Below are 22,632 nucleotides of genomic sequence, written 5' to 3'. Positions count from 1 at the left end.
CATTTCAACAACAAGTTGATTAATGCAAACAAATTCTTTTATATCCCCCCCCTTTTAGATTAAGAACAATAGGAAAAGCAGCAGACTAAACATCATTGACGATTCACCCGGATCCAAAGTGTCAGAGGAGGATTTGATAACATTGCCGGGAGCAGTGCAACAGTCCTTGCCACCATTAAGGAAAGCAAATGGGACATTACTACAAAATGGATTTAATGATGGTATGGAGCAAGCTCATTAACAGTGAACAGAAAGTGTTGTACATGGAGCAGTACAATCTGCTTGTTCATACCTAATTGAAATAGATAAAATACCCAGGTTCTCCTAGCCTTGCTGTCGAGTTCAAACATGCGAATGTTACGCGAGTTGCGTTGTGGGGTAGCCAATCGTGCCCTTCAATTAAATAATGCTTCTGAGTCTATGGGGATTCTAGGTTTGGCTGGCTCCCACATATATTTAGTGTGCAGGCCCTAGCATAAAGCAGTCGCCTGTTTTAAATTCAGCAGTATCGCCTCAGCAGGTAGTTACAGACAAGAGAGGTGCTGTTCCCCATCAAGGGGAAGCAGCCTGAAACTATTGTAAATCACAACCTCACAAGAATAACAACTTGCATTTATATAACATCTTTTATGGAGTAAAACATCCCAAGGCTTTCCACAGAAGCATTATCCAAATATATTTGGCACCCAGCCACACAAGGAGATATTAGGGTTGATGATCAAAAAAAGCTTGGTCAAAGAAATAGGTTTGCAGAAGCATCATAGAGGAGAAGGGAGTAAGAGGCGATACGAGAGTTTAAGATTCAGGCAGCTAAATCAATGGCACATCCACTAAAATTTGAGTAATAAAAATCAGGGATGCATAAGAGGCCATAATTGGTGGAACCCAGAGTGTTAAAGGAGTGAACAAGGTTGCAGAGATATGGAAGAGTAGGAAACAAAATCACAGAACCACACATTGCAGAACAAGTCCTTCGGCCCATCGAATCTGCACCAACTATTGAAAAAGACAGGGGGCGAAATTCTCCGACCCCCCGCAGGGTCGCAGAATCGCCCGGGACCGCTGAAAATCCCTCCCCCGCCGTGGCAGAAATTCTCCGCCACCCGGGAATTGGCGGGGGCGGGAATCACGCTACACCAATCGGCGAGACCTCCGCGCCGATCGGCGTGCCCCCTGCGGCGATTCTCCGGCCTGCGATGGGCCGAAGTCCCACAGCTGGGAGGCCTCTCCCGCCGCCGTGGTTTGAACTACCTCTGGTGGCGGCGGGCCCACGGGGTCCTGGCGGGGGCGCGGGACGATCGGACCCCGGGGGATGCCCCCACAGTGGCCAGGCCCGCGATCGGGACCCACCGATCGGCGGGCGGGCCAGTGCCGTGGGGGCACTCTTTTTCTTCCGCCGCCGCCACGGCCTCCATCATGGCGGAGGCGGAAGAGAATCCCCCAGCGCGCATGCGCCGGTGATGACGTCAGCGGCCAGCCCCGGCGCCGGGCGGCGGGCGTCAAAGGCCGTTGGAGCCGGTCTTGGCGCCACTCCGCTACGCTGGCACCCCCCGCCCCGGGTAGGGGAGAATCCCGCCCATGATCTATCTACCTAATCCCATTTACCAGCACTTGGCCTTCAATGTTATGATGTACCAAGTGCTCATCCAGGTACTTTTTAAAGGATTTGAAGCCTACACCTCTACCAGCCTCCTAGGCAGTGCATTCCAGACCATCACCATTCTCTAGGTAAAAACGTGTTTCCTCATATCCCCCCTAAACCTCCTGCCCCTCACCTTGAACTTCTGTCCCCTCGTGACTGACCCTTTACTGCAGGGAATAGCTAACCCCTATCCACCCTATCCATGTCCCTCATAATCTTGTACACATCAGGTCACCTTCTCTGCTCCAGCAAAAACAACCCAAGCCTATCCAACTTCTCTCCATAACTTAAATGTTCCATCCCAGGCAACATCCTGGAGAATCTCCTCTGTACCCGCTCCAGTGCAATCATATCCTTCCTATAATGTGGCGACCAGAACTGCACACAGTGCACCAGCTATGGAAAAAATTAACAAAGCAGAGTGTGGAGAAATAAATCTTTCATGAGTGAAAAAACAGAACCCCAACCAAACCTTGTTACTGAGTCGTTTCAAAGGGAAATAGAATGGGCCCATGATTACTATTGGAAATGAAGATTTCTACAAAGTGACACCGTTAATTGAAAAGTTCTGCTTTTGGTCAGACAGACTGTTGAAAAGGGACCCACATATTTTGCTGTTGTTGTGGATTGATAGGCCTCTATTATTAAAGGACCATAATGTAACAAGAGAAAAATAGTAACAACAATGAGGTTTGGATCCTTTAGACTAATGGTGTGTAATTTGTGGCCTGCAGGCCGCATGCAACCAAATAGGGTTTTGAGTGTGGCTCACGAGACATTTTGTTGACTTGTTTTTAGAAAATATTTTATTGAGGCATTTATAATTTTAACAATTCTAAACATCAAATTTCAACAAGACCAAAACAGTATATAACTAACAAACCCTCCAATAACAAACCCCAGCCAACATGGCTTACACAGACAGTGCACCTTCCCCAGCCTCCCTTCTGTTGGTTCTCCTGCCCATACTTATCCTCCCCGTGCCTCCCCACCGACTCCCCCACCCCTGCTGACAGCTTAATGTTTCTTAAAGAAGTCGATGAACGGCTGCCACCTCCAAGTGAACCCCTCAAGGCAAATATAATTTTCTTGAGTCTGAGAAATCCCACTGTGTCGCTAACCCATACCTTTGGGGCTTCAAGTCCATCCTAGTAGGATCTGTCTCCAGGCCACCAGGGAGGCAAAGGCCAGGACATCGGCCTCTCTCACCCCCTGGGCTCCCGGGTCTTCCGACACACCAAAGATCGCCACCTCTGGACTCGACAGCACCCTCAGTTTTAAGACCTCTGACATAGAACATACAGTGCAGAAGGAGGCCATTCGGCCCATCGAATCTTCACCGACCCACTTAAGCCCTCACTTCCGCCCTATCCCCGTAACCCAATAGTCCCTCCTAACCTTTTTAGTCACTAAGGGCAATTTATCATGGCCAATCCACCTAACCTGCACGACTTTGGATTGCGGGAGGAAACCGGGGCACCCGGAGGAAACCCACGCAGACACGGGGAGAATGTGTAGACTCCGCACAGACAGTGACCCAGCGAGGAATCAAACCTGGGACCCTGGCGCTGTGAAGCCACAGTGCTATCCACTTGTGCTACCATGCTGCCATGACATCAGCAAACCCCTGCCAGAAGCCCCATCAACCTCAGACATGCCCAAAACATATGGACATGGTTCGCAGGACTCCCCGCGCAGCGCCCACACCTATCCTCCACCCCCTCAAAGAACCTGCATTCACTGGGCCACAGTCATGTGTGCCCTGTGAATCACTGTAACTTGTATCAGGCTGAGCCTGGCACATGGCGAGGATGCATTGACCCGCCTCAGGTCCTCCTCCCATAATCCAGCCTCCAACTCCCCATCCAGATCTTCTTCCCACTTTCTCTTCACCATCCCTATCGGGGCTCCCTCCCATTCCATCAGTTCCTTATAGATCTCTGAAATCTTCCCCTGTCCTACTGTTCTCAACACCACCTTATCTTATAGACCCTAGTGCGGCAGGTGCGGGAAGGTCGAAACCTGCCTCCGCACAAAATCTCTTACTTATAGATACCGGAATCCATTCCCACCTGGCAACTGGTACCTGATATAACAACCAGACCCAGTCCACAAACCCCTGCCCAAACCCAAACCTTCCCAGGACCTCCCATAAGTATACCCACTGCACCCGATCAAAGGCCTTCTCTGCATCCATTGCCATCACCACCTCTACCTCGCGCCCCTCATCACATTGTGTAACATCCTAATGTTGGTTGCCAGATGCGTTCCCGAAACGAACTCTGTCTGTTCCTCCCAATCACCCTTGGGACACAGTTTGGCATCTACATTTAACAGGGAGATCGGTCTTCTGACCCACATTTTTCGGATTCTTAATTCGCTTTAAAATGAGGGAGATCGATGCCTGTGGCAATGTTGGGGGAAGTACTCCCAGATCCTTAGCTTCATTGAAGGTCCTTACCAGCAACGGTCCCAACACCCCTGAGAACTTCTTGTAAAATGAGGTGGAGGTGGAGATGGGGAGGCTGAATACCAACAGAAAAGGCTCCTGGAAAAGGTGGAGGACCTGGAAAATAGGTCCCGTCGGCAGAATTTGAGAATCGTTGGTCTCCCGGAGGGGGCTGAGGGAGAGGATGCCGCCGCGTATGTGGCAGACATGTTCCAGAAGCTGTTGGGGGATGATGTCTTCCCTCGTCCGGTGGAGGTGGACAGGGCACACAGAGCGCTGGCGAGGCAGCTGCGAGCACACCCCCCCCCCCCCACCCCCCCGGGCGATGGTGGTCAGGTTCCACAGGTTCCTGGACAAGGAGCGGATGTACAGTGGGCCAAGCGCACGCGGAGCTGCCAATTGGAAAAACAGTGTCTTGTGCATCTACCAGGACCTGAGCGTGGAGGTGACCAGAAGAAGGGCAGGCTACAGGCAAGTCAAAGAGATTCTGTTCAAGAAGCAGGTGAAGTTTAGGCTGCTGTACCCGGCACGCCTGTGGGTCACGCACGAGGGACGGCACCGTTACTTTGAGGAACCCGAGGATGTGATGGACTTCGCCAAGAGAGAAGGGCTGGTGCCGAACTGAGGACTTTTTGAACTTGTGTTAAAAAGACACTAAGCGATGTTTACGCGTTTTTCTTGTGTTGTCTTTTTTCCAGTTTTTCTCTCTCCTGTATTCAGGTTTTCACTGGAAAAAGAGGGTAGTTAAGGTATTTGGTGCTGGGAGCTTTTTGTGTTTGGATCGGGGTGGTTGGAAGTGCATATTACTTATTTTGTTTTATTCGATTTGCGCTAGCGTCGGTGTTTTCTTTGTTCTTTGTTTTTTTTGTCAGAGCAATTGCTCGAGGATGGCTGGTTTGGGGAAGTGGTGTCGATGGGCGGTGGGGGGGTGGGGATGGGTCAGAGAGAACAATAGGTGGGAGACTTGTTGGCGCCGGAGTCGAGAGTCACCAGGCTAGCTGGGTGAGCTGGTCTACGGAAGCCAGGTGGGGGGTGTGCATATAGCTAGTTTCTGGCAGTGGTTAGGTTACAGGGTGTGGTTGCTAGGGGGGGGAAGTGGGGTAGTTGATCTGCTGATGAGGGAGCGACTTGGGTTTGGGAACATGGAGGAGGTCGGAGATGGGGGCTGCCAGGAGGCGGGCCATGGGAAGCGCGACACAGGGGCTGGGGGCGGCCCCAAGAAAGGAGATGGTTGATTTGAGGGGGGGGGGGGGGCACAGTGCCCCTCAACCAGGCTGATCACCTGGAACGTTAGAGGGTTAAACGGGCCGGTAAAGAGGGCACATCTGTTCGCACATCTGAGGGCGCTGACGGCGGACGTAATAATGCTTCAGGAGACCCATCTGAAAGTCGCTGAGAGGGAATGAGTTCAGGTACTTGCAGGTGCGGGACTTTCTACGCAGACAGATTCCATCCTTTCCACGCCTGCCGCTTAGGGGGATCCAGGACAGGGTAGTGTCCAGTGGATGGGTGGGGGAGTGGAGGGTCTCGGATATATATAAAGAACTTATGGGAGCAGAGGTGACGCAGATCGAGGAGCTGAAGCTTAAGTGGGAAGAGGAGCTCGGGGGTGAGATGGAAGAAGGCTTATGGGCGGAGGCGCTGAGTAGGGTAAACACGACCGCAACATGCGCCAGACTGAGCCTGATTCAATTCAAGGTCGTCCACTGGGCCCACATGACAGTAGCCCGGATGAGTAAATTTTTTGGATTGGAGGACAGGTGCACCAGATGTTCAGGAGGACTAGTGAACCATGTCCACATGTTCTGGGCATGTCCAAAACTCAGGGGGTACTGGCAGGGATTATCGGACGTTATGTCCTGGGTACTGAAAGGGTGGTGATGAGTCCAGAGGTGGCTATTTTTGGGGTTTCAGAGGACCCGGGAGTTCAGGAGGAGAGAGAGGCTGATGTTTTGGCCTTTGCTTCCCTGGTAGCCAGGCGACAAATTCTGCTGGCATGTAGGGACTCAAAGCCCCCGAAGTCGGAAGCCTGGCTATCGGATATGGCGAGCTTTCTTGGTCTGGAGGAAATTAAGTTCGCTCTGAGAGGGTCACTGTAAGGGTTCGCCCGGAGGTGGCAACCATTTATCGACTTCTTTGCGGAAAATTAATCATCAGCGGGGGTGGGGGTTAGGGTAACGTAGATTAGGGGGGTTAGTTAGGCGGGTCCTTGTAGGGGGGGAGCTGGTTTTCTTGCACTGTATTGACTGTTCTTTGCACACTGCTCAATATTGTTGTTGTGTACCATGCCAAAATGTCTTAATAAAATTGTTTATCAAAAAAAAAATGCCCCCCCCCCCCCCCCCCCTCCCTCCCCAATAATCAACCGATAAGACTCCAGGTCAGGGATCCTCCCCAGGACACGCCTCATAAATTCAACATCGTCCCAATTCAGGGCACAGATGTTTCTGTGGTAGTCACCACTAGTAGTATTACATGTATTACGGTAAGGCCTGTATAGTAGAGGTACATGGGTAAATCCCTGCCTGCTGGCTCTGCCCTAGGCGGTGTAAAAATGTGTGTGCTCGCCAGTGCTCCAGCCATTCTGGTTCCAGCTACAGGAGGCACAACATCTTTGCTCAATAAAGCCTCAATTATTCCACTACTCTCGTCTTTGCTAAGACTATCGGCATCCCCTCCAGTTTCCCGCTCACCATAACATAACGTCTCCCAGAGTCAGCCACTATATTTCCCACCTCAAACACCACCCGCTTAGTGATCAAAATCACCACCTCCTTCGTTAGAGAGTCCAATCCCAAATTGTATACTTTGGGCAGCACGGTAGAATAGTGGTTACCGCAGTTGCTTCACAGCCCCAGGGTCCCAGGTTCGATTCCCGGGTTGGGTCATTGTCTGTGTGGAGTCTGCACGTTCTCCCCGGGTATGCATGGGTTTCTTCCCGGTGCTCCGGTTTCCTCCCACAGTTCAAAGATGTGCAGGTTAGGTGGATTGGCTGTGCTAAATTGCCTTTAATCTCCAAATAGGTTAAGTGGGGTTACTGGGTTTATAGGGATAGGTTGGAAGTGTGGACTTAAGTGGGATGCTCTTTTCAAGGGCCGGTGCAGACACGATGGGCCAAATGGCCTCCTTCTGCACTATAAATTCTACGATGACTTGCCCAACCCATCCATTCCTCAGTCTAGTCTGGTCCCCCACTTTCAGGTGAGTCTCCTGTAGCATGGCCACATCTGTCTTCAATTTTTTTAAATGTGCGAACACACGGGCCCTCTTGACTGAGCCATTGAATTCTCACACATTCCATGTGATCAGCCGGGTCGGGGAGCACAACCCCCGGCCGATCAACCATAGAACCATAGGCCCTCTTGGCCAGCCTCCAGCCCGCCACCTCCTCAGGTCCACCCTCGGGTGCCCACCATCATCGATCCTCCTCCCCTTACACTTTAATAGCCCTTCCCCTGTCAGCAGTACCCCCCCCCCCCCATCAGTTCCCCTAGCAACAACTCCTGCCCCCATCCCCCCACTAATCTTTCGCTCACCCCCCCCACTGCGTTTCCGTGAACTAGCCCGGCCAGCTAGCCTGGCAGCCCTCGCACATGTCCCCTAGCATCCTACCTCCCACTGATTCCCATCCCCCCCCCCATCTCAAACCTCCTGGTAGTGCAAACAAACAAAATCAACCCCTCCTCAAGCTCAGACGAAGAGATCAACCCCCATCTTCCAACAGAGAACAAAACGGTTTGCTTTTGGTTGCTTCGGTTGAAGCCAAAAAAAGAAATGGCCCCAAAGGCAAATTAACAGCAGCACCAAAGCATCTCCACTAAAGTTCAAAGTCCACCTTGTCCGCCAGTCCATTGACTCTGATAAATTCTATCGCCTCCTCCGCCAACCCAAAGTACAGCTCCCAGCCTTCATAGGTCACCCATAGATGTGCTGGGTACAGCAACCCAAACTTCACCCCCTTCTTCTAGAGGGCTGCCTTGACCTTATTAAAACTCGCTCTCCTCTTGGCCAGCTCTGCACCCAGGTCCTGGTACACTTGGATTTCACTGCCCTCCCAGGTGCAGCGCCTCGTCTGCCTGGCCCACCTCATACTTGGCTCCTTGTCCAGGAAACAGTGGCATCATCATTGCCCTCGGCGGCTCGTTCCCTTGGGGCTTCCTCATTAGCGCCCTGCGCGCTCAATCCACCTCCAAAGGCCGTGTGAATGCACCCTCTCCTAGTAGCTTCTCCAGCATATGCGCCAGCGTCTGCTCCTTCACTCCCCTCCGCAGGTCCACAATCCTGATATTCTGCCTACGCGACCAGTTTCCAGGTTTTCAACTTTCTCCTGGAGCCTCCGCTGCTGATCTTGCATCCGCCCCATCTCCGCTGCCATCGAGACGAGCTGCTCCTCTAGTTCCCCCACCACCTCCTTCATCTTCTGGATCGCCTGACCTTGGGCCGCCAGGTTCGTCTCCACGCAGTCGACCACCGCCTTGATCGAATCCATCGCCCAGGCCAGGTCCTCCAGACTCTCCTTCCATTGCTGGGTGAACTTCTCATTCAGGAAGCTCACCAACTGGTCCGTTGACCACTGAGCCGGCAGAATCATTCCCTGCCCCTCCGCCATTCCACATGCAGGCGCTGCACCCCAACTCTTACAGATTGATTCCCTCTTTTGCGACCACTTCTGGCCCTCAGCTCCATACACCAGTGGGTCAATCTCTTCCACTCACTCTCCTGCACCTTTTTGCCTCCTCACATCCACCCATTAACCGGGGGAAAGGTCCAAAAAAACTGCCACAAGCAGGAGCCACCAAATGTGCAACCACTCACACCATGGCGGCCACCGGATGTCCATTTTGTTGACTGTTGCCCATACGCAGGGTTGCCAGACTCCGCTAGTTTCCGTCCATGTAGTATTTTTCCTACTGGTATTACTAAAATGATGCACACATAACGCAAGGGCAAGTGGAGTAAGGTTCATGCTGATTACAGACAATGACTGGGAGAACCCTGCACTTCACTGCGCACAATAAAAGCACTACCATGGTTCAATTGGCACACTCTGCAAGCGCAGTTAGCAAAATTACCCTAACCCAGGAAATTGTCTCAGTTACAACTCTGGTGGATGTGGGAGTCGCACTTTGTTACTTTTGCCAGTACTTTAATTTGTCCCTAATTATACAATGGATCACTTTGTGTGGAAGTGGCATGATATAGATCCAACCAGAAGGTACGCTGACTAGGATGTAAGTAAGGTAAATATTTTTATTTTTACCATTTGAAATTGATGACAGTTCTATTAATCTTTGAATGTATAAGTATTTTCCAAACTCACTAAAATACTCGACGTGTATTAAATGTATGTCATAGGGTCAGGGTTAGTACACATGCCCTATTTCAGTCTTGCAGCCTATGGAAATGAAGGAGGGTCACACATGCACCCCACTCACTAGCCTGGATTTCCCATCACGGCTTTAAGCCAAGACCAATCTATCTTTCCTGAGGTGCCAAGCAGGTGGTAGAGGTGTAAGTGGGGGAGCGTTTTGGTGATAGTGACCATAACTCGGTAAGATATAAGGTAGTTATGAAAAAGGACAATGATGAGTTGGGAGTAATGGTTCTGAATTGGCGGAAGGCCGATTTTAATAGGATAAGACAGGATCTGACCAAAGTGGACTGCGAGCAGCCACTTGTAGGAAAATCCACACCCGACCCCGGTTTAGCTCAGTGGGCTGGACAGCTGGTTTGTAATGCAGAACCAAGGCCAGCAGCGCGGGTTCAATTCCCGTACCGGCCTCCCCGAACAGGCGCCGGAATGTGGCGACTAGGGGTTTTTCGTAGTAACTTCATACTTGTGACAATATAAGATTATTGTTGTTAGTACCATATACAATTAGCTTCCTGAATGGACTCCTCAATAAGTGCCAAATTGGAGCCAGTTTTGTAAAATGGGCTTGGGCTGGGTGGAGATTGTCCAAGAGCCTTTCTCCTTCAATCCAGACTGCATTTTAATCCAGGTTCCAAGTACAAGACAGTAACATTTTATTGCACTTTCCCCCAAAGCAATTTCAACCCATAAAGAAAATAAAACGGTAAAAACTGGGAAATAGGTATTCTGGTCCGACCTGTTTTTTCCTATTGGGAAGTAGCTTCCCTCTACCACCCCACTTCCCAAAGAAAAGTGGTGCCACAAATAAATACCTGATGACCTGCCCAAGCTAAAAGTGAATATTCGCGAGTGACTCATTACATGACAATTTGCAATAGTGGAATTGACAAAACATCCAAAGCCTGCATGGTCTGATGGTCGCAGACACTTCCAGTGAATTAATATACACCGCATGATTCTAATCCCTGGTTATGTGAAATGTGGTCAGCTAGTCAGTCGCAGAGGCCCTCCCAGGCAATCATGAACAATTTGAGGCTTTAGTGAATTTGGCTAGCTGTGATTCAACCTCAGTTCCAATCCAAAAGCATGTTGGCATATGCAAAGAGACGGAGTGAAGTCTGAGCCTTGAGACACTGTTACTCACTGTTTTTGAATACCCTGTCTTCAAATTGTTCTTAATTCTAGTATTTTTTTTTTCACCTGCAGATTTAGCACTTACTGCAAGTAGCTTGCTGAAAAAGAATGGACCAATACAAGAAATCAGGGAGAGACCAAGGTCTGTTGACATTCTGCAAGAACTTTTAGTTCAGGGGATCTTAAACCAGGCCCACAGTGAAGAATGGCAAGAGGTTCACAGTCCTCTGGTATGTGCTAACTTCCATCTTCTGCACATTGGGAACATGAAAATCAAACATGGTTTTTGCATCGGTATTAATCAAAAATGAATAGCGATTTGTTTTAACATACCTTGAGCACCAGCTGGAAATGAGCAATCTTGCACATGTACAGCTGTTCAAAAAAACTTATGGCCATGAATTATTTAATTTTGTGATTACAAATCTTTGTCAATGTCCTCACGGGCACCACCTGCATTGTTCCTTCAAGGAGTGCCAAGTATTCTATTGGACTATAAATTACCCCAGTCAATTTACTTTAGTTATTCACTCATTTCTTTGAATTTAGTCTTATAACCGTATGCACCCAACTCCTGATTTTTTATATTTCTGACTCCTTGATTAAACTGATAATTCAGTGACAGCTGGTCTTCTGGGATATTCCAACTTCCATTTCCTACACATTGTCAGGCCATGAATGAATTACCAGGTCAAGATAAATATGGAGTGTGACTCTCTGTCAGCCGACGGCGGAATCAGGAAAAGCAATTAGGCAGAGAATCGGGCGTGTGGTGAAAATAATGGCCAGCGCTGGCTCCCAACAGAATGCCATACACCAGTACTTCGACAGCAGCGTCAATGCGTTCTACTTCGCACGGACAGTAAACGCTGGCATATCATTAGTGCACTTGACCCGGTATTTTCCGGGGCCTCTGCGGTGCTCCGTCTCCACCAGGAGGAATTACCAACGGCGAGTTTCACTTGTGGTTTTAAAAATCGGGGTACTGGCGCTGTTGTTGATGAGGGAGAGGAGGTAGGACCCCAGACAGCTGCTGGGGGGGGGGAGTGATGGGTTGACCAGGGGGATGGGCTGTGGTTCAGGGTGACCCCCCCAATGGGACCGGGGAGACCAGGCCTGCCATTGCCGTGGCCTCAAGGCAGTCATCTTGCTATGCACCCCACTGACCATAACAACGCATGAAATGAAAAACATACACATCTTACTATGGATTTACCTTTCACCAAATATCTATTCCTAGAGTAGTGAGCTAGACACACTGGTTTGTAGGGTGTTACTTTGTCACCGCTCCTCACTGAAAGCAGATCTGCCATAAGGAAATGTTGTTCTATGATGGGATTTTCATATTGATCTTGCTGTGAAAATCCCAGCATAATTTGCAGGGAAGCTTGTCCATGACTTTAATATTGTTTTTTTGAACAATTTACTTCACAAGTTTTTTCAAGCATGTTGATTTGTTGTGAATGCTTTAACAACCCTTTGAAATTAATTTTTGATGCCTCTTTTTGTTTATTACCATGTTAGTTTGACATGAAGTCAACAGAGGGAATTTTAAAGAAGCCTCCAACAAGACTCGATAAGCTAAGGAATGAAACAGCTAAACAAAAGAATGTGACAATAGAAGAGATTGAAAATAAAATGATAGCAGCAGAGGAAAGGAGGAAGGTATTGTATAGAACAGGGGTGGGCAAACTTTTCCGTGCAAGGGCCGCATTCAGAAATTCACAATTCACAAAGGGCCGCATAGTATATTAAGTAAAATAATTACTTCACCCGGTTATGATTGTGGGCGCCTCATATAGAACATAGAACAGTACAGCACAGAACAGGCCCTTCGGCCCTCGACGTTGTGCCAAGCAATGATCACCCTACTCAAGTCAACGTATCCACCCTATACCAGTAAGTAACCCAACAGCCCCCCCACCCATTAACCTTTAAAAAAAAATTAAAAAAAAAAAAAAAATTTTTTAAAAAAAAATTTTTTTTTTTTTTTTGAATGACTTGGTGGGCCGCAGAAATACCTTTGGCGGGCCGCATGCGGCCCGCGGGCCGTAGTTTGCCCACCCCTGGTATAGAACAATCCTATAGTATAATACCCACTTGCAGTACTCAACCACCCTACTGAATGGTACCACCCTAGAGATGTATCAAATTGGTTTTTGCACGCCAAATTGTATTTTCAATAAAATGACCATTTACAGTTTTATATAGTTACACAGATTGGTTGCAGGTCAGTCTGCAGCTTATTTGGGGTGCTTTGTGCCTGTTTTCTGCTGGTACATGGCCATGACGCATGCTAATTTCTCCCTGCAGAAACCTTTTGTTGCCATGTGAAATATTTATCCACCTCTCCGGCCTTCTATAGCATGTCAGATATGGGACAAACCTCCTTGAACTCTTTCCCAGTAATGTGCCTCAGAACTTTAGAAACACACCTTCCACTGCTCCAGCATGGCACCTTATTTCCCCACAATATTCTCCTCCAGGGGCTGTAAAGCTCTAATGGCTAGTTAATAAGCGAGTTGGAAGTCAATCCGTTACTGCTTCCAGACAGAGCTTTATTCCAACTCACAAAACACTCTCTAGATCATCACCCGTTTCCCCATTAGAGTCTTTGTTTGCATGTATCATATTAACAAGTAAAGGGGCTTCTCTTTATACTCTATTAAAGCAACAACTAGACAGTTCAACAAAATTGACCAAAAAGGCTGGATTGTGTGTGGGAAGCCCTAGAAAAGGACACTGAAACAAAAAACAAATTCCAGAGGAAACTTCAAAGGCTCAAATTAAAATGTCATTGTGGGGGATGAGAATGCACTCCAGCCCCTGCAGTGCCCGACGTTAACGCAAGGCCTCCAGTGTGCTGACAGACACCACATGCTCCATCTCCAAAGGCACCCAGGCTCAAATGTAACCTTGATAGAGAGGCAGGCAGTCTGGTGCAACCCCCCCACGGCGGCCTGTTTATGGCCAATGTGACCAGGCCCAGGCCCACGAGACGGTCCTTAAACCTGCATCATTGGGTGCCCAAAGATCAGGAGGAGAGTGGAGCTGAAGTGCAACCATTAAATTAAATAAAAGTCCCTCGAGATATCTACAAAGACCCTGAAACCTATTACAACCTTTGTTAACATTGTCCATGGACTCCGACCCTGCAAAAAACACAAGCAGGGCCTGGGAGTCCATGAACCACTGCAAACTATGGGTGTTTCTCATTTATATGCACCCAGTGATGTGGTTAACCTATTAACCTCCAATTTCTAACTTGGGGCTGAATTCTCTGTTTGGGAAACTAAGGGCGCGATTCAATCAGAAAACAAAATCTTACGTCCAGTTTTGGGAGCGTTTAGTGGGGTGTTTGTTGGTAGAAAGGCACACCGCTATTCAATGGCAATTTGCCCTTTCTTTTGGCCTCGGGGTGTTTCTCTCCGCCGGGGCCTCACTTCAGAGTCATTTCCTGCTGGAGAGCCCACCAGGAAAGGCTCGTCGCAGATCAGTGCGCCATTTTGTCCGGCAGCTATGATCTCACGATCCCCCCTTTCAGCCCTCGCCACCCCCCCCCCCCCCCCCCCCCCCCCCCCCCCACTAACCTCGCGGAGGTCCCCGGGAACAGCCCTTCACTACCCCCATCCGCCTGTTAAGGTCCCCCCTTCCCAAGTGGGCCTGATCCCTGGTAGTGCCAACCTGGGCACCCTGCAGTGTCAGGGTGACGCTGCCTGGGTGGCACTTCCAGGGTGCCAGGCTGGCAGTGCCATGGTGACCAGGGGCCAGTTGGAGTGCCAGGGTGCCACCCTGCCCCGTCCCTGACAAGCCGGGAGTCTACAATGGCCTGGAAGACCCCCCCAGGTGCCATTACGACTGGGCCACGTTTGTGGAAACCAGTACTAAATGGCGCCCTGGCGAGGTCTCCTAAAGGTGGCCTTTAGGTCCTGGGCACCGGGAGAATCCCATGGACGCATATTTAAATGATCCTGATGACCCAGTGAGGGGAAGATCTAATTTGCGCCATTTCAAGCGTCTCACAAGCGGTGTCGTCCGACACCAAGTCGGGCACGGCGAGTCCGTTAAATCGCGCTCCCACTGGAACTGAATGGTGTGCAATTTGTGTTCCCGCTGGAGGCGCTGTGTGAACAAATTTCGGGAGATGCAAATAGGCCAGCACTCTGACCATCTGAATTGCAAGCAATTCCCAGTGTCATTGGCATCATATTTGCTGCGGCTGGAATTTTTTTGTTAAAGACCCTGACAAGCTGGAGCTGCTTATAAGCAGTCCACTCACCACACTCATTCCAGAAAATCGCTCTGAGGTCTGCCCCCTATTTCAGAAGTCTGAAGTGGACCAACTGCTTAATGCCATTGAGGAGAGGAGGGACACCCTTATCCCAAGGCTGGGGCGGAGCCGTACGCCCGCCCTCCTGAACAGCCCGCCCGGGAGTAGGTGGCAGAGGCTGTCAGTGCTGCCAGCATCTCCAGGAGAACCAGCACACAGAGCTGTGCATTGAGGTGGGCCTGGTCCAGATTGAAGGTGATGTGGTCTGATGTCCAGGCGCAGAGGGCATCCAGCACAGCTCTGATGCACCTGTGTGCGGACGTTTACGAGATCCCACACAGGTACCCGCTCAAGCCCTGGAAAGAGCCAGAGGCATAAAGCTTCAGGGCAACTGTCATCTTGATGGCCGCCGGGAGCAGGTGTCCTCTTAAACCCCCTGCAGCGCCAGGTGAACCACCATCTGGCACAGGTGGCGCATGGTCTTGCTGATGAGCCGGAGTTGGCATTGATGCAGATGATCTGGCAGCTCCTCAAAGGATAGGCGTCGATGGTATATACGTGCCTTGATGTGGTGCCTCCTTAACACCTTCTCCTCGGCCTGTTGAATGGCCAGCACTTGAACCTCACTGGCTGGTCCCTGCTCTTCTGGGGCAGGCTCATCTTGTGCAGGGTCCTCCTTGGGCTGGCCCTGGCTCTCTCACCTCCGCACGTCTGCAAAGGCAGCAGTGGCCAGGTAGATAGCGAGCATAGCTGGCTGTCCTTTGAAATCCATATGTCTCTGCGGGGGTAAAGGAGAGGTAGAAGGGACAGAGAATGTTAGCAAGGTGACGACTCTCTTAACCATCCAAAACCACCAGAATTATACTGCTGTGCCACCCTCAATATGCCCCCCAGTCCACCCCTCAATATGTTGTCCTCTGCACTGCATCTCTGTCCCCATCAGTGAGTGGCACCTGGCCTATGATGTGGGATCCTCGATCTTCATCACCCATTTCTGTTCAGCAGGGCTATCAATGGCAGCTGCAACCTGTATCAGCAATAGCTTTGTGGCACCTCTACTGTTTACCCCAGTGGGGTCTACTGTGGATCTCCTCACTGGTGGGCTGTGTGTTATACCACCAGCAGGGTGGAAACATGTGTGATGGAGACGGTCAATGTGAGCTCTCTGTCGCCTCCATGCTAAGAGGCTTGTGTGCGGGCAGGTCCTACAGATGGGAGTGGGCAAGGGAAATGTGTGTTTGCTCGGAGCTTCGCTGCAGTGTGATGTGGAGCCTGTGTGGAACATACAGGTTGTGATAGAGAGCTGGTCAGGTTTCCTGCCAGGGGTAAGATGGATGGGAGCAGGGGGACAGTGGACAGGCAGGACCCGCAGACAGCTGCTGGTCCTAAGGTAAGCATGGGCTACCTGATAGTGTCACTGGTGTAGTTCTACCCAGAGAGGCTGAGTGCTAGGGAGGATACCAAAGGCCACGGTGAATGGGTCCATTGTTTGGGGTGAGCTCTGCTAATCATCTGCTTCCTCTGCTGTGGGGCTGTGCTTCTGAGGAGTGCCAACGCCTGGTGGGCCAGCAACTAAGTATTGCCACACCCATCCCATTGATGATACTGCTGAGGTCTGAAGGTTTCCAGAGGGGCAGCCTGGGTGGATTCCCACATGACCAGAGGGCTCTTAGCATTTACAGGACACAGTGAGCACTCAGCAGTGTGAGCAGCCAGGGGCCTGTAAGTAGCACCAAGGGGTGCGTTTAAATAACCTACTGCAGCAATGGCGGTCTGAGCCAGGCCACCCCGATCCCGAGGCAGCACCCAAGAGCCCGGACTTGGCTACTCCCTGGGGTCCAGGCAGCCACCCCGCTGCAAGCCTGACAAGTTTTCTTACCTTCTCGCTCCCCCTCAACAGACATGGTGCCCAGGTCCCGCTTGCAAATACTTGTACCCATTGGAGAATCGCTGAGCGGTGAAGCATGCAATGTCCAAGATGCTAATAGCATTCAAATCCATGTAAATGATGATTTGCATGGGCCATGAACCTCACTGCCACCGCTGGGGCAGCGGAGGGGGGGCCAAAGCATCTCGTCAAAATTAAATTCCAATTTTTGCTCCAGCTAATCACGATTCTTGCTGTTGGTGTCGGGCAGCAGAGAATCCAGTCCTTCATCACTTGTTGACTATTAACTATTTCATATCCCAACAGAGTCCCCTCTTTCTTGAAAATGAAAATAATCCTCAAGTGGGACAAAGAAATAAAAGTGATCCTTTTTTTCCCATTCCATACAATACAATCATCCACAGAAACCCTACAGTGCAAAAAGAAGGCCATTCGGCCCTCTGAAACAGCATCCTACCAAGGCCCATACCCCTGCCTCATCCCTGTAACCCCATCTAACCTGTGGACAATAAGGACAATTAAGCATGGCCAATCCATCGAACCTGTAAATCTTTCGGTTACAATTCTCCTTTCAAACTGACGCGTGCATTCGAGATGGTCAACATTTACGCCATGAATGCTGCTGGAAAGGAATGTTTTCCGAGGAATTGTTTAAGAGCTTCTGACATCTGTTCCAACAGTGTGTCTTTCCGTAAAATTCCATAAAAACCTAGAAGTCTATCCATATTTGATACTTCAGCACAGTTTAATAATTTAAATACCAGCACCGATTGCAAGAATTCCATCTAGAATTTCCCAATTTTGCATATAGTCTCCTGAATTCCATTATATAATCTTCTATGGAACTATCCTGCAACTTTCTAAATTTGTCAAAATGTGACCATGCCTTGAAGACACTTAATAAGTCATCCTTTTTACCCATAGGGTTTCTATGGTTCACCCGGCACAGAAACTCCCTCCCCCCAAAAATCATTGAAGTGTAAAGTATAGAAGCAGCAGTTCAGCTCATCAAGTCATGGGTAAACCCAGCAAATGTTTCCTTTTTTTTATATTTACCATTACATGAACTTGTAATAAACCTGCCCCACGTCCGAGAACCCATGCCAGACCCACTTGGTCTTGGACACACCCAGAGCATGTGGACGTGATTCACGCCCCCAACCCCCCCCCCCCCGCCCGCCCTGCGCACCGCCCACACCTACCCTCTACCCCCTCAAAGAAACTACTCATCCTCGCCACCATCATATGAGCCCTATGTGCCACTTTGAATGGATGTGGCTTAACCTCGCACATGTTGAGGACACGTTCACCCTCAGCAAGGCCTCCGCCCACATCTCAGCCCCCACCTCCCGTCCCAGCTCTTCCTCCCATTTCCTCTTAATATCCCCCGCCAAGGCTCCCTCCCACTCCATCAACTCCTTATAAACATCCAACATCTTCCTCTCCCCTATTTCGTCCTCCAACATACCTTATCCTGCCACCCCAGGGACGGCAGAGCAGGAAAGGATGGCACCTCTCTCGTTACAAAGTCCTGAACCTGCAGGTACCTAAAGCCATACACATCCTCCAGGTCCTCCAACTCAGCAAATTTGCCACCTTTAAACTAGTCGCCAAAGCACTCAATCCCTGCCTGCCACCACCCCTGAAACCTCACATCCAGCCCCACCAGTGCAAACCTGTGGTTATTACAGATCGGTGCCCACACCGAGGCACCCTCCAATCCCAGAAGCTGCCTCCACTGCCCCCACACCCTGAGGCTCAACACCACCACTGGGCTCACGGAGTACCTAGCTGGCAAGAAAGGTAAAGGCGGCAACAACAAAGCCCTTAAACACATTCCCCTCCACGATGCCGCCTCCATCCGTCCCCACACCAACCCCTCCCCTAGGGCCCATCTCTTCTGACCATAGCAATATTCACCGCCCACTAATAGTTAATTATATTCGGAAACGGTCCGACCCCCCTCGCCCCTGCTCCAAGAAAGCCTGCATATCCCACATAGTCTTCCCCGCCCACAAACCCAGAGATGTGCCCATCGACCTTCCTAAAAAACGAGTTGGGGCCAAAGATTGGACAATTCTGAAACACAATCAGAAACTTTGGCAGCACTGTCATTTTACTGTCTGCACCTGCCCCTCCAGCGACAGCGGAAGCGCATCCCACCTTTTAAAGTCCCCCTTCATCTGCTCCACCAGCCGAGCCATGTTCAATTTATGTAACTGCGCCCAACTCCACTCCACCTGGGTACGCAAATATGTAAAAGTCTCCCCCCACCACCCATAAACGGCAGCTCCTCTAGTCTCCTTTCCTGCCCTCTGGCCTCAATCAGGAACACCTCGCTTTTCCCAGATTCAGTCTGTATCCTGAAAACCAGCCAAACTCCCCCAGGATCCCCATGATGCCTCCGATGCTGTCCACCGGGTCCAAAATATACAGTAACAGATCGTTTACATACAATGAGACCCTTTGCTCAATGCCCCCCTGCTCAATCCCCCTCCAGTCCCTCGACGGCCGAAACGCTTTGCCAGCGGCTCTCTCGCCATGGTAAAAAGCAACGGGAAGAGCGGGCACCCCTGTCACTCGGTTTGTCCGCACAATCATGACTGACGCCTTATATAACAGCCGGACCGAATCTACAAACCCCTGCCAAACCCGAACCGCCACACCACCTCCAACAATTACGCCCACTACACCCGATCAAACGCCTTCATCCATCGCCACCATTACCTCCATCTCTTGCCTCACTGAAGGCATCATAATTACATTGAGCAGCCTTCTCACGTTCGCACTATCCTTCACCACCCTCAGCCCAATTGGGGCCCCCAGTCCCTGAACCAGCCCCTCCTCCACTTTGGGAAACTCTAACCCATTAAGGAACTGCTGCATCCTCTCTCCCCCCCCCCCCCCCCCCCCCCCCCCCCCGAACTGGACGCTCCAACACGTAGAGCCTCCTATAAAACGCATCAAACACCCCATTCGTCCCCCACGCCCCGGTCCATCACCACCTTGCCCTTATCATCCCTAACTCTGCCGATCTCCCTTGCAACCTCTTGCTTTCCCAAATGATGGGCCAATATCCCATTGGTCCCCTAGCTTCAGGTACGTCTGCTGCAGAAAAGCCACGTCCGCCTTCAAATTCCACAGAACCGCAAACACACGCGACCGTTCAACTGGTCCATTCAACACCCTCACATTCCACCTAACCAGCCTTGTCAGGGGGCTTCCGGCACCCTTCCCCTGCCGATCAGCCATGCCATTTTTTGAACCAGTCCCTGGCCCACATCACGCAACCCTCCAGGCCCTCCCTCGGATGTCCACCATCATCGATCTCTTCCCAGCTGCGCTGCACCAACCACACACCTGTTGGCAACCTCCCCCCCCCCCCCATGCCTTCCTCTGGAGAAACCCTCCATTTCATTCTTGTTAACTAGGCCACCCATCTAGCATGGTGGTCCCCAACCAAGGCTTCCAACCCTCCTTCCTCCCTCGAGTAACCCAGCCTCGATCTGCCCAATCATCAATCCCGAAAGAGTAACAAACGGCAGTCACCATCGTTGCTCCCCTGTGAAAACCTGCCCCAGAAAACCCACCACCAAACACTTTAAAAAGCACACCAAATTTCTCCAAAGTTCAATGTCCTCACACTCCTCCCAGTCCATTGTGCCTGATAAATTCCCTCGCCTCCTCTGACGTGTTGAAATAAAGCTCTCACTTCTGGAAAGACACTCACAGGTAGGCCTGGTACAAAACTCCAAAATTCACCCCCTTTCCAAAGAGGGCACCCTTAATCCAATTAAACCCGGCCCCCCTCTTCGCCCGTTCTGCACGCAGGTTATGGAACACTCGCAGCTTGCTCCTTTCCCAGGTACATTTCCTGGTCTACCTCACCCATCAAAGAATCTTCTCCTTGTCCAGAAAGCAGTGCAACCGCTCCACCATCGCCCTCAGCGGCTCGCCGCCTGCGGTCTCCTCCTCAGCCCTGTGTGCTCGGTCCACCTCCAGAGGACACAAGGCTCCCCTCCCCCATCAATTTCTCCAGCACGTCTACCTCCGCACATTCAATGTCTTTGGGCATTCCAACAATCCTCCTAATCCCCTAATTCTCCTAATCCTTCACCTTCTCCCTCAACCTTTCCTGTTTCTCCCGCATTACTCCCACCTCAGCCACCAAAAGACCAACTGCTCCTCATGCTCTCTGACCGCCTCTTCCACTTTCTGGATTGCCAGGCCCTGGGACTCCAGCCTCTGCTCCACTTGCTCGATCCAGATCTCAGCAGTTCCACCACCTTGGCTAGGTCTTCCAGGGCCTCTTCTTTCCTCTGTTGCCAGAACTTATTATTCAGAAACTCTACTAACTGTTCGACCACTGGGCAGGCAGCGTGGCCTCCTTGTCCTCCACCATCATTTCTTGTGCTGCACCAAGAAGACGCTCCAGCTCCAGCTCCTTTCTTCCTTGCACCAGTCCTTGTCCGTGAATCCATCTACCAGCCACACCAGAGGAGTATTACCTCCCCCAAGCACTCCTGTACCCTTTTGCCCTTTTTAATGTAGTTTTGGTAGTGTCAGTTGAAGGAGTCCAAGTATAATTGGGAATTACATGTTCAGTAAAAAAGTGATGTTTATTCTTAGATGAAGGAAGTCAAGTTAAAGGAAAAACTAAATAAGTTTAATTCTTCACCGGTAATGATGCAAGATGAACCTCCGGAGGTGCCTCCAGAACCTGACCATGCAAAATTGGAGGAAGTTGTTGAGAAAATTAATGCCAAACACAAAGAATTCCAGCAGGAACAGCAGGAGATAGCCAAGGAGAATGATGAAAGTGACGACCTGGTTGACAAGACAGGAATAAACCAACTAGAGAGAAAGGTTAATGCAGAGGACTGTTGTGAAGTTGTAGAATTAGATGATGGACATTATTTGACAACAAAAGTAGCTGATGAAGTAATTGTGAACAAAATTTGAATCAATACTGCACATCGTACATCAATTAATTGCCTAATGACTTGCTTGTAATGTCTTAGTGAAAATTTTCCTCTTAAAACCTGTGTTGCATTGTCTTAAACTAAGAATTGCCAAAGTCTACCACGCCATTGTGAAGAGAATTATTCTGTGTCAATAAAGGTTGTCCATAACGATGTTGCTTCTTTCAGAAAATCTTTTTCAAAAAAAGATGTGTTTCACTTGTAAAATGTTAGCTAAGGCAGAGAATAATCAGATGAGAAGTGGAAATGGTCCAACACATTGCTGCATGGAGCAGTGGAGTGTGAGTTTGCAGCCATGATTTGCTACATCCTAATTTCTATGATCTCAGAAGAGCCTTACCGAGGATACAGAAGTTAACCAAAAGTGAAAAAGGATAGTTGAGGAGATTTTGAAGGGACAGTAAATACACTGTTTTCATGTACCTCTGAGATCTCATATCAGGGCAATACCTGAAAGCAGATTAATTTCCAATCCTCTAATCCAGGAATGGTGCAGTGTGTGAGGGCTCAAGAAAAATAATTGGAAGACAAAAATGACCTTTCAGTTGAGTTAAGTGCTTGAAATAGAAACACAGGAAGAGGAGAGGGTCATTTAGCCCCTTGAGTTTACTGCACCAGTGATTTAGATCACGACTGATCTACACCTTAACTCCATTTACCCACAGTAGCTCTGAATCACTTGGTACCCTGAACCTTCGAAAAGTGAACAGGCAATCAAGACTTTTTTTAAAAAATGGACGGATAACTTTGCAATACAGGAGCTAGCTTTTAATAATAATAATCTTTCTTGTCACAAGTAGGCTTATATTAATACTGCAATGAAGTTACTGTGAAAAGCCCCTGGTTGCCACATTCCGGCACCTGTTCGGGTACACAGAGAGAGAATTCAGAAT

General features: G+C 49.9%; 1 protein-coding gene across 1 annotated transcript in view; it reads left to right on the top strand.

Moving 5' to 3' along the window:
• Positions 1-21,894, top strand: part of stmnd1 (stathmin domain containing 1) — a 37,564-nt gene extending 15,670 nt beyond the window's left edge. The window contains exons 2-5 of the mRNA XM_038796996.1: positions 59-221; positions 10,672-10,829; positions 12,124-12,264; positions 21,387-21,894. Coding sequence (XP_038652924.1) covers positions 59-221; positions 10,672-10,829; positions 12,124-12,264; positions 21,387-21,719 — 795 coding nt within the window. The 3' untranslated portion in view covers positions 21,720-21,894. The remainder of the gene's footprint in view (positions 1-58; positions 222-10,671; positions 10,830-12,123; positions 12,265-21,386) is intronic.
• The last annotated feature ends 738 nt before the right edge of the window (positions 21,895-22,632 follow it).

The sequence above is a fragment of the Scyliorhinus canicula genome, chromosome 5 (genome assembly GCF_902713615.1).
Source record: "Scyliorhinus canicula chromosome 5, sScyCan1.1, whole genome shotgun sequence".
NCBI classification, from domain to species: domain Eukaryota; kingdom Metazoa; phylum Chordata; class Chondrichthyes; order Carcharhiniformes; family Scyliorhinidae; genus Scyliorhinus; species Scyliorhinus canicula.
Note: the sequence above shows the minus strand (reverse complement) of the source record. Positions and strands in the feature narration are given on the sequence as shown.